Here is a 12,597-nt window from a genome sequence, read left to right as displayed (position 1 = left end):
CATGTTGCATTCTCCTCATTGGCCATTTAATGTTGCATTCTCCTCATTGGCCATTTCATGTTGCATTCTCCTCATTGGCCATTTAATGTTGCATTCTCCTCATTGGCCATTTCATGTTGCATTCTCCTCATTGGCCATTTCATGTTGCATTCTCCTCATTGGCCATTTCATGTTGCATTCTCCTCATTGGCCATTTCATGTTACATTCTCCTCATTGGCCATTTCATGTTGCATTCTCCTCATTGGCCATTTCATGTTGCATTCTCCTCATTGGCCATTTCATGTTGCATTCTCCTCATTGGCCATTTCATGTTGCATTCTCCTCATTGGCCATTTCATGTTGCATTCTCCTCATTGGCCATTTCATGTTTTCAGTTGGCAAAGCTGTTTTCACACTGCGGTGAAAACTCAGTTTTAAAACTCCAAAAAGTCGGAGAAAATAAGATTTTAAAAGGAAGGGAGTCTTAAAATGGAGGCAAATTTAAAAATGTTATGAACAGAAAATCTTGAAACTATGGTCTAAAAATGGGGGGTTTAATGGCTTTCATTTTAGCAAACATCAACATTCTTTGTAATGCTGTTTTGTCCGTAACTTCAGGAACACGCCAACAAGCTGTGGAACAGGCGATTATTCCTTGCTTGGAGATGCGTCTTGCACCCAGTGCCCTGCAGGATCATACTGTGCTGATACCGGCAGCGATCATGTTGCATGCCCTTCAAGTGAGAGACGTTTCTCAGTATAGAAACTTTTTGTGTTCAGTGCAGTTCACTTCAAGAGTATGCCTGATGTTGTAATCATCTTGTTATGAGGGTCCTTTTGTTTGTGACAGTGTGTGTGTGTGTACATGTGTGTGTGTGTGTGAGACAGAGAGAACTTGTGTATGTGTGTGTGTGTGTGTGTGTGTGTGTGTGTGTGTGTGTGTGTGTGCGTGGGTGCGCACATGTGTTTTGAACTGTTTCAATGGTGTAGGTGTGTCGGTGATAACGCGAGCGGTGAAGATGTAGTATGATGGGCTTCCATTTTTACAGTGCAGCATAAACAAAGTGAACATGTGTTGTTTATGTCATCCTTGCAGACACATACTCAGAGGCAGGGTGGACAGCGTGCCAGCAGTGTCCAGCAGGGTATGGTTGCGCCAGTGCGTCAGTTGCCCCGGTCAAGTGTTCAGCTGGAAGTTACAGTGCCCTTGGATGTATGTGTTCTCTTGTTAACCACAAGCGATGAAGTGCGTTTTATTGTTAGGCTATTTTATTACCAATTCAGTGCCCCATATGGCTTTTTCACCAATCAGGATGGATTCTAGGTGACCTGTTAAATGTTATAACGTTCAGGCAGGGACCCTTTTTGTATATCAAGCTAAAAATTGACAAAACAAAGTAAAAATGTAAATCAACAATATCAGCGTGATTTATTCTACAGAATGACACTTCAAATGCTGTCAGATAATACTCTCTTTATCTTAAAAAAAAAATACCGATAAGCGAGTTTTGTCGGTGGGTGCTTTACGGAACAGCAAGGTACCGCCCATCCTCTGAGTGTGGAATGCCGACCCGCTCACTTGAAATCTAAATTACCTAAGTTCGGAAAATCAAGTGAAATTGCGTCACTCGCATTACGTCAAATGTATCTTTACGTCATTTCCCATCAGTCTTGAGTCGGTTCTAAATCTGTCGCTCTCTATTCAACAAGAAAAAGCGAAGCAACCGAAACGCATGTTGAACATGGTTTATCTTGTGAGATTGTTGTGTGTCAAATGCATTTGATCTGTGAATATTCATCACGTCAGGAGTATTACTCTGATTGGCTGACCCAGGTCACGAGAATTCTTTGATTGACAGGCATAATCAGGTAGGAGCGCTCCAGTTCCCATTGCGGCTGTTCTGTCTAATTCGCGGGGTCGCTTCGAAATTTGTTTTGGTCGAATTAAACGGTAATAAAACCGTTATTTCTAATATGCGGACTGTTAGCAAATGACAACAGTCATGTCTCACAAACGATATCAGCATTCGCCTAAAAGGCTCATGCTTGATATCTTTTTTCTCGACATGCCTTGTTATCATTTGCTAACAGTCAGCATATTAGAAATAACTCATATTGTTTTATTTCAGTGTCTTGTTTTAAAGAAGTAAATGCAGTTTCCCAGTTGGCCTGATCATGCGCTTAACAGCTGATGTGTGTTTTTCTCTGCACATTTGTTATTATGTTCATGCTACTTGATTGCTTTGGATTTTCACTTTTGACAATGATAGACTTACTTGTAAACTGGCAGCACTGTACATATAATTTACAAAATTCCATATCGTTTACGTGATAATAACAGAATGGATGACCATTTTAGTCTCTTCTTTTTATATTTAGTCAAGTTTTGACTAAATATTTTAACATCGAGGGGGAATCGAAACGAGGGTCGTGGTGTATGTGCGTGCGTGTGTGCGTGCGTGTGTGTGTGTGTGTGTGTGTGTGTGTGTGTGTGTGTGTGTGTGTGTGTGTAGAGCGATTCAGACTAAACTACTGGACCGATCTTTATGAAATTTGACATGAGAGTTCCTGGGTATGAAATCCCCGAACGTTTTTTTCATTTTTTTGATAAATGTCTTTGATGACGTCATATCCGGCTTTTCGTGAAAGTTGAGGCGGCACTGTCACGCCCTCATTTTTCAACCAAATTGGTTCAAATTTTGGTCAAGTAATCTTCGACGAAGCCCGGGGTTCGGTATTGCATTTCAGCTTGGTGGCTTAAAAATTAATTAATGACTTTGGTCATTAAAAATCGGAAAATTGTAAAAAAAAATAAAAATTTATAAAACGATCCAAATTTACGTTTATTTTATTCTCCATCATTTGCTGATTCCAAAAACATATAAATATGTTATATTCGGATTAAAAACAAGCTCTGAAAATTAAATATATAAAAATTATTATCAAAATTAAATTGTCGAAATCAATTTAAAAACACTTTCATCTTATTCCTTGTCGGTTCCTGATTCCAAAAACATATAGATATGATATGTTTGGATTAAAAACACGCTCAGAAAGTTAAAACAAAGAGAGGTACAGAAAAGCGTGCTATCCTTCTTAGCGCAACTACTACCCCGCTCTTCTTGTCAATTTCACTGCCTTTGCCATGAGCGGTGGCCTGACGATGCTATGAGTAAAATGGCATTGCGTTCAGTTTCATTCTGTGAGTTCGACAGCTACTTGACTAAATATTGTATTTTCGCCTTACGCGACTTGTTCCTTCATTGCCATTGTAATGCTTCACTGCATGGTTCTTACAGTAGCTAAAATGCAGCGTATAGGTCAGCAACTTGAAAATTATATACATGTTTATTGAATGAATGGTTGAGCACAACATTCAGTGTGATGTTTATTATTCCAGCAATGACATGCAGCACATGTACGGCCGGCTACTACTGCCCAGAGGGATCAGACAGTGAGACCGCCTGTCCCTCGGGATTCTACTCTGCCGCTGGAGCAGGAATATGCACAGGATGTGGGGCAGGAAAGTCTTGTACATCCACTGCAGAAACAGCCTGCAACGTTGGAACTTACTCCCTAGGTTACGCTACATCTTGCACTGACTGCCCTGCAGGTAAGTGATGATACAGTGGAACCCCCCTTTTAAGACCTCCCAATTTAAAGGTCCTTGTCTACAGTTTTATACCGAAATCACCATTTGACCATTAAAATGCAGAGTCTATTATCTACAAATATCAACAATACACCCCCTTTCGATCAGGAAAGACGAAGCCAGTGTAGCCGTTTGAAAATTCATTGTAGTATTCCAGCGTAGTACTCATAGTAGGATATCCTTATTTGAAAAATGCCAAGCGCAAAACTCCTCTCAAATCCCGTGCATTTCGTGCGTTTAAAAAAAAGCGTGGACAGCGCTCCAGTGTCAAACTGTTGCTGCACTTGTTTGGGCGTGGCTAGAAGCACAGTGACATGAATTTGATTGGTCAGTATTTTTAGGCAAAGCACATGTTCTCAGCAAACAGAAAACAAAATATTGGAAGCGTGAGTCACGCTACCCAAAAATAAAATCTTTTTTTACATATATTTTTTTTTCTATAACTTTTTTCCCCGTGGTTCATTCATCATTTGACATAATTTTGTATCGAAATCTAACCATAAGATTATTGAAAAAAAGCAAAAATGTAGACGACCACCTTTAAAACTCCCTCCCTTTTAAGACCCTGTTTTCTGATACTCTTTTGTTCATCATAACTTAGGTAAATTTACCCCCATTTTAAGACTCCCTCCTTTTTGGCTCACGAAGTGTAGCCTATGCGATCGTAACTTTGTCTGTCTGTGCGTGCGTATGTGCGTGCGTGCGTGCGTGTGTATGTCTGTGGTAGAAACTTTAACATTTCGTCATTTGAAGACGTCACATTATGGCGTAAGAGGGTTAGACGTCACGCGAAGGAATGTCTCGGTCATTGTTATTTTGAGCGGGCCGAGACTAGTGGGCAGTCGTGTCTGTAAGTAGGCTACATGCAGACAGACAGATCTAGATCTAGTGTCTCGCTTTCTTGCACAGTGTCACCAATGCTTACTGTGTGTGTGAGTGTGTATGTGTGACGGAGTGATTGAGTTTGTGTTACTGTTTGTCGATTTCTTACGTGAGCCTTGAAGGCTTCGCCTCTTGTTAAGACCTGATTTTCTCAGATTGTTTGAGGTGTTTAAAGGGGGGTTTCACTGTAGTATGGACGCATGATTTTGAAGCTGGAAATGTTGCTGAATTTATTTTTAAAAGGAGCAGTCACTGTTGTGTCTCTCTATGACTATGAACTGGACCTCTGCAGGAAGTGTAGTTTGTTTATTTGGGCAGTATCGTATAGATCTGGAACTGCTGATTAATTTGAAAAAATGAGATAAGAAACAAGTGAGTGCAGAACAGCTTAGATGTCCACGGTACTGTGATTGTGAACAACTCAGTTGATTCATAGTGAAGTCAGTTTTTAAACTGTCTGTCTGACAGACAGTATATTTTCCTTAAAGATATGAAAAAAAATATTGTGTGGTATTATAGCACACATTGAAACGATCAGTGCGTGAGCTTTTGCATGACAATTTCATTAAAAAAAATACAAGAGGCTTTTTTATAGGATGTGAATTTTGTTTCTTTCTCTCTGCACTTGCATCTGCGTGATATTTCATAAGAAAGGCAAGAGGTCAGATGATATTATTTGTATAATTTTGTTTTTCTGCCACCTCGCAGGCTTTCAATGCCTGGACCAAGCAAGTTCCCCAGTGACATGCCAGCCTGGAGAGTATAGTTTGAGTGCCTCTTCTTCTGCCTGCGAACAATGTCCTGCTGGCTCTAGTTGCTCATCTACCTCTGTCTCTCCCACTCCTTGTGCTACAGGTAATATTCTGTTGATACTGATGTTCTAAACTAAAAGAAAACACAACAGAAACTGGTTTTGGTAAATTCTTCATCAAATTTTTGTCAGCCTGTCGCTGACTTCTTCAGGATGGTAATGACAAGTAAGGAATGACGGCATGTGATGGATAGTGTATTGTCATGATGGATAGTACTAATTGATAATGTTCTGTACAGAATATTTGACACTTGGTGTACCAATGCTTATCTGCAATCTTGCAATTAGCACCCAGAACAGTGGACCATGTAATGTATGTGATATGCTGTGTCAAATTGTAACATACCCCAGTAAGGGAGGAAAGGGGAGGGAGAGTGTGAGTGAGAGAGAGAAATTGATGTGGAGTTATGAGAGAGAAAAAGAGATAGGGATAACGAAAGAGAGAGAGAGAGATCAAAGTAAAGAGAGAGAGAGAAAGAAAGAAAGAAAGAAAGAAAGAAAGAAAGAAAGAAAGAAAGAGAGAAAGAGAGAGAGAGAGAGAGAGAGAGAGAGAGAGAGATATCAAAGAAAGAAAGAAAGAGAGAGAGAGAGAGATCAAAGAAAGAAAGAGAGATAGAGGTGGAGCAAGGAGAGAGGGATTTGTTTATGTCTGTTGATCATTGAGTTTTGGCATGTCTGTATAGCATGTTTCACACCAAGGCATTTTGTGTGTGCAGGATTTCTGAGTGCAGCAGGACAGACGTCATGCACACCGTGCCCTTCTGGTTCTGAATGTCCCAGCATAACAGATCCTACCCAGAACTCAGCATGTGCCTCTGGAACCTATTCCATAGCTCTGCAGACCACGTGCACAACATGCACTGCCGGGAAGTACTGCCCCAAGACGAAGTGAGTCCTGTGATCCTTTACTTGTGGAGAAATGGAAGAACTTTTAAGGCGCTGTCTTTAGGGTCTTGTTTTTATGTTTGTCACTCTGACAGAGGAAATAGTTTCAAAAGGGTTTGATGTAACGGAGTTTTCTTTGTCACAAAAAAAGGTGTTTGACCATTCATACGCTAATTGTTATCAAAGGGAGGGGGGGGGGGGGGTGTTGCTAGAATCAGGTTTGTGTCCCATTGATGCTTCGTTTTGACCTGTGACTTTTTGATGTCCCTTCCACAGTGAAGCTCTGGAGTATGACTGCACGTCTGGAACCTACTCCAACGCCGGCGCAGACTCCTGCACTGTTTGCCCTGCTGGCCAGAAGTGCCCCAACAAAGACGGCACAGGAATCACAAGCTGTGTTTCAGGAACGTACTCACTGGCAGGATCAACAGTTTGCACAGACTGTCCTGCAGGCTATGCTTGCCCGCTTACCAACAGTGACACAAAGATCGCATGCAGTCCTGGGTCTTACTCCATTGGTCAGCAGGATAGTTGCACCTCTTGTGCAGCAGGAAGGTCAGTGTATAACTATAATACAACTTGCAGATTTTGAAAACTCCTTACAGGCAGGATTTTGAGTACATATTTACAGACGGTAACGAAGTTTTGTGCAGCAATTTTTACAGAGGTGACAAGGTCTTGTTCGATCTTTCAGATTTAGTGAACAAAGCAGGAACTTCTTTGCATTATTGCGCCATTTTTGTTGAAATCTCAAGTCATCTGATTCATAAAGACTTTCATATAGTGTATTTTCAGTGAATTTGTTTGTTTAGGGGACCAATGTTCATTAGTCATATGCGCAGATTTAAATTCAACAGCCACATACTAACCTAACCTCAAGACAAACCCTCAGTATTCCAGCAGTAGAAGAACGTTTTTTTGAGAGTAATTTTGGTGAAATTTTTCAAAAAACACTGATTGGTAGCTTTATCTTGGAATTATGCTTGCCTGTTGAAGAATTTAAGGTGTTGCGTAATCCAAAATAACCTTGCACCTTGTGTTATGATTTCAGCGCCTGCCCTTCAACAACAGTGAACACCCAAATCTCGTGCAGCTCTGGATGGTATGCTGAGGCTAATGCAACAGCATGTACACAGTGCCCGGCTGGCTTCAAGTGTCCTGCTACCAATGCGGCTACTGTGTAAGGGGGAGAAAAAGTGTGTGTGTGTGTGAGGGTGGATGGGAGGGTGTCTGTGTTTGTGTATGTGTGTGTGCGCAATTATATTTTGTTGTCTTCATCAGTTCCTATACATGTGCCTAACTTGTTTTGAGAGAGAGAAAGTTTATGTGTGTGTGTAGTATGTTAGTAAGTGAGTGTGCTTCTAAGTATATTATGTTGACTTTCTTAGTTGCTATATATGCATAGCTTAGCTTATTGTTCTTTGCCTCATACCTACTTTTGTTGAAAGAGCCAGCTTAACATGATACCCCTGAGCAAAAACACACACTCCAGCTGTTTTGTTATTAGTGCTTTCTGTTTTTCAGTACCCCATGCAATGCAGGCCAGTACTCATTGGGAGGGGCTCTGGACTGTACAGATTGCCCAGAGGGTTACGCATGTCCCCTGACCAACCAAGGCCAGCAGTTGTGCTCCTCGGGTTACTACAGCGCTGCACTGCAGACCAACTGCACTGCTTGTGAAGCTGGCTATGAGTGTCCCGACACCACAGGTACATTGCTTTCTTCACCCCCCCCCCCACCCCCTTGTTGCATCTCTCCATTCCTCTGATCCCTCTGAACTAAGACCAGAACATCTGCTTGTTCTGAGTTTTTCGTATCGAGGTGTGATATATGTGGGGGTTATTTTACTTCCATTGACTTTTTTTAGGGAAAGAGAAAGAGGTGTGTGTTTGTGTGTGTGTGTGTGTGTGTGTGTGTGTGTGTGTGTGTGTGTGTGTGTGTGTGTGTGTGTGTGTGTGTGTGTGTGTGTGTGTGTGTGTGTGTGTGTGTGTGTGTGTGTGTGTGTGTGTGTGTGTGTGTGTGTGTGTGTGTGTGTGTGTGTGTGTGTGTGTGAGAGAGAGAGAGAGAGAGAGAGAGAGAGAGAGAGGCCACTGCTCCAGTTATGGAGGGAAAAAAAAGACAGCTTACGACAAGATTTGACCATACCTACATTTCTCATTTTATTCTCAGGCCAGACAGATTAATATTGAACCCCTGTGCCCTGTTTGGAATTCATTCTCAAACAAAAATAACTCATTTCTTTGTAGCTTCAAGCAAGACGCAGTGCCCAGCGGGATACTACTCAACAGGCGTTGCTATATCCTGTCAGCCTTGTAGCTATGGCTACACATGTTCAGCGGGAGCGACATCTGGCAGCCCCCCAGCTGAATCGTGCGCCAAGGGAGGATGGTGTGATGGAAAGGATTTTTACCCCTGCCCAGCAGGGACGTATAATCCCTTCAACGGTTCCACCAGTCAGCAAGCATGCGCCACTTGTCCTGCTGGTGAGATAAAATTTGACACTTTCTTCCTCTTCTTCTTTTGTGATTAAACATAAAGTGCAATATTCTTAATTCAATAACCATACGTACCTCCTTTGAATGTTCTTGTTCTTGTAATTCTATTTTAGTGTGTATTTTATAATCGTTTACAGGCAGGTGAGACGTGTCGAAGGCAATTTTTAATGTTAATGTATTCATTTTAATGGACAATAAAGTGCTGTTATTTTTAATGTTATTGTTATTATTCTTTGTGGGCTGTGACTGCCATGTGCACTTGTTAGCCTAATCCCGAATTGATTTCATTATTTGTTTTACTTCCTGTGGTCCCTTGTTGTATTCAAAATTTCATGCAGGCATGGGAATTGTCCGCCGAACGGCGGATTTCCGCCGAAATTTTTGTTTGTTCCGCCGGAAAAGCAAAAGTGTCCGCCGAAAAAATAAAGGGGGGAGGCACACAAAAAAAGCACCGGTTACTTTTGCCTTAGCGCAAAAGCCCGCGAAAACTTTGTTCATGCACTGCTACCACCCGCCTCAGTTACTTGAACTTTGAGTGAAACAGCTCGCTGTTGATTCGCGGGCACGCTATAGGATTCGCGGGCACGCGACAGCATTGAACACAGTGTACCAGTGAAAATGTCGATCGCGCGTGTTGTAAAACGTGGTCAAAGATTCGATGACACTGGATGCGCGAACAAATGGAAATGGGAGTGGGTGTCGGCTGTTGTAGAAGTGAATAGAGACAAACAGCGCGTCCGCAACCGATTTAGAAAAATTGATGTCCGTGGTTCAGCATGGTGCATCGTCTGCAACACCTACTAACTGTTACTGACCATCTCCGCTGGAAGAAGCACATTGAAACGTGCTCTTCTCTGAAGGACAATCAAAGTTTGCGAGGTGGGTTTTTTTCTGCTCAAGTAAGGCACAGTGCTCCTGAATTGTTTGATTTTCCTTCGATTTTATACGGCAGAAGAAGAACAGATTTTGGCTCAAGTCAAGCGAAGAACACCGCTCTAGATCTGAACTTTGCGCATCTGTTTCAGTTTTTCTCCATTCGAATGTCACTGTGCTGATCGTATTCGTAATCTTCGAACTATATTTACCAAATTTAAGCAAGGGTTGGAGCTGGGCTGGTACCCAAACCGCTAACCCACAAATCGAAGAAAAATCTATGGGTTGAGCCTTATTTTCTTCTTCTTTTTTTTATACTTTTTTTAAAAACTCATTGTAAGAGATCATGGGAAAGTAACTTAAGTAGGCAATTCTTATTGGTGAGCCTTTGTAACTTTTATGTTTGAAAGTAAACCAGATTGTGTTACAAGTACATTTTCCTGTTTGTCTCAACAGATCAATTTTTTAACAAATTTCAACCATATAATACATGTATATATTTTTTTTCTTCAAAAAATCAAAAATTGGTACTAAAAACTCTGATTCTAAAAACAGAAGTCAATATAACACTTACCTCGACAGTACTATTCTTGCACATTATCTATTATAGGCCGAAAAAATTGGACAAAACGCTGCGTGGGTACAATTATCTCCCATAACCATGCGCCACCGTGGATCCCAAGCACTGTCTGAGTGCTTCCCCCTTACAGGATGTAGGTGGCGCGTCCTCTTTCTTTTTTCGCGCGTGACAGTAGGCTGTGTTTCTGCTGCGCTCCCGGATTATTTTGGATTCTAGAGTCTTCTTTTCTGTGTGGATTACCACCTGTTGGATTTTTGTGTGTTATTCCACTTCTGGCTTGAGGCTACGTTGTTTTTCTTCCAACTTGTGCCTCCGTTGTTGTGTGGCGGACTCGGCGTGCCTACCGTCCTACTTCGTGGTGACCGGTCGTCTGCTTCTCGTTTCGCCTCATTCACTTGAGTATTGACCTAATTTTCTTTGAATTTTGTTAATTCTCGATTTTTTAAGGGTACGTACAGGGCGAGGTAGGATGTCTCGTCTTGTTTTGGGCTCTGGTTCTACGGAACCAGAGTCTGCCGGGGGCAACCCTTCTCCGGGCGCACAGCGTCATGTTTTGCGCACGGACAGGGGGACCTTTCGGCGCTCCGACTCTCCCTCCCCAAACGCTTTGCGTTTGCGGCGAGGGAGGGCGGAGAAAGCCTGTTTGAGCAAGCTCAATGCGAGCTTGCTCAAACAGGCTGGGCTTGAACCTGGGACTTCGGGCGGGGCTGCGCCGTCGAAGGTTCGGGGAAGGTCGAGGGGAAAGAAAAAGCTTCTTTCTCCTTCTCCTTCCGTGGAACACGCTTCCCCCCCTTCGACGCCGTTGTCCGGCCCTCAGTCTCAGGCTTCAGCTTCTCCCGGTTTCAAGCCTGGGGGGAAGGTTTCCTTCTCCTCCCTGGCTCGAATCCGGGGGCGGGTCGATTCCCAACCCTCTTTGGGGGTTGGTGAATCTGATCTAGGGGCTACGGGAGAGACTCAGGTTTCGACTTCTTTCTTTTCCGGTGCCTCTCCTGTGCCCTCCTCGGTTTCCACCGCTGTGGAAACCAGGAGGGACACGGGTCCTCCTCTGAACTCCCTCGCTGGGTCGTCTACTGCTGTTTCGACAGTAGTCTCGGACTCATGGGGGGGGAGATCGGAGGAGATGACGGGGTCTATGAATTCCCTCCCCGCTGGGGTTGGGATGCGAATTGACCCCGTTCAGGGCGGTCCTGTGGGGGCAGGGGTTTCAGGCTTCGTGCCTACGACCACTGCTACTACGGTTCCCTCTGACGTCCGTGTGACTGGTGGCTGTCCCTCTATGAAACGCTCCGGCCGACTAGTTACTGGACGTGGAGGTGTTCGACAGAACGTGGTACTTCTGTCGAATGGTCAGGGCGACGGGAACATTGTTTCTGTTGCTCAGACCGACACCTCCGACCGGACCGTCTTGACCCCACGCCATTCCTTAGCATCTGGTGTTCGGGTGACGGATGGTCCGGACCAAGGGTCCGGAACGGTCCAGGCTTACGGGTCGGGATCGAACCGGACCCACGGGTCCCGACTGGACTTGACCTCCGGGTTTGGTCCGGACGGGACCCATGGTACGGGACCGTACCGGACCTTAGGGTCCGGTGCGGGACAGTACCTCTGGCCCTTGCCGGACCCCCGGACCTACGGGTCCGGATGGTACGGTACGGGACCAGTGGTCCGGTCGGGACCGGACCACCCGACCACCTCTGTTGGTCCGGGTGGTCTGGCACCGAACCGGAACACACCGGACCACCGGACCTACGGGTCCGGATGGTACGGTACGGGACCAGTGGTCCGGTCGGGACCGGACCACCCGACCACCTCTGTTGGTCCGGGTGGTCTGGCACCGAACCGGAACACACCGGACCACCGGACCTACGGGTCCGGGTGGTACGGTGTTTCCACGTCCGGACCGAACCACCCGAACACTTTTGTGGGTACGGATGGTTCTGTGCCGAACGGGACCTCCGGATGGTACGGGACCGGACCGGACCACCGGACCGGACCGGATCACCGGAACACCGGACCACCCGACCGGACCGGATCGGCACCCCCGACCGGACCGGACCATTTCTTTTCTGATCAGACCCGATGGGTCCCTGTTCAGTCTATAAATGGCGGGGGTTCGTTGGCTGGACTGACCCAACAGTCGCAGGGTTTTTGTTGTTCTCTCCCTTCGGCTGCTGGAGACGTTTCGTCTTTGGGGCAGGGGTCTTCGCGGCCTCTTGCTTCAGTGGGCGTTTCGTCACAGCCTACTTCATCACTTTCGGCTCCTCCCCCTCAAGCTTCCTACACTCCTGCTGTTGAGGAGTTGTCGGGAAGTGAAGAGGAGAGTGAGTCAGAGGACGATGGGGAGGAGGATCAGGGTCGCCCTGAGGTTAACACTGATCCTCTACCCTTGCCGGTTTCTGATGGAACTTCCGAAGCTATGCTTCGTACTTTCCAACAGTA

At 44.7% G+C, this 12,597-nt stretch overlaps 1 protein-coding gene across 2 annotated transcripts in view; it reads left to right on the top strand.

The window, feature by feature from the left end:
- The window catches only part of LOC138959592 (uncharacterized), a 236,235-nt gene that overhangs the window by 15,188 nt on the left and 208,450 nt on the right, over nt 1-12,597 (top strand). For both annotated transcript variants that reach the window (XM_070331139.1, XM_070331138.1), the window contains exons 8-16: nt 599-720; nt 1,077-1,193; nt 3,381-3,593; nt 5,223-5,369; nt 6,042-6,213; nt 6,487-6,765; nt 7,262-7,390; nt 7,735-7,919; nt 8,457-8,693. In XM_070331139.1, coding sequence (XP_070187240.1) covers nt 599-720; nt 1,077-1,193; nt 3,381-3,593; nt 5,223-5,369; nt 6,042-6,213; nt 6,487-6,765; nt 7,262-7,390; nt 7,735-7,919; nt 8,457-8,693 — 1,601 coding nt within the window. The remainder of the gene's footprint in view (nt 1-598; nt 721-1,076; nt 1,194-3,380; nt 3,594-5,222; nt 5,370-6,041; nt 6,214-6,486; nt 6,766-7,261; nt 7,391-7,734; nt 7,920-8,456; nt 8,694-12,597) is intronic.

This window comes from Littorina saxatilis, linkage group LG2, assembly GCF_037325665.1.
Source record: "Littorina saxatilis isolate snail1 linkage group LG2, US_GU_Lsax_2.0, whole genome shotgun sequence".
Classification (NCBI taxonomy): domain Eukaryota; kingdom Metazoa; phylum Mollusca; class Gastropoda; order Littorinimorpha; family Littorinidae; genus Littorina; species Littorina saxatilis.
The sequence above is the reverse complement of the archived record's forward strand: the minus strand, read 5'-3'. Positions and strand labels throughout refer to the sequence as shown.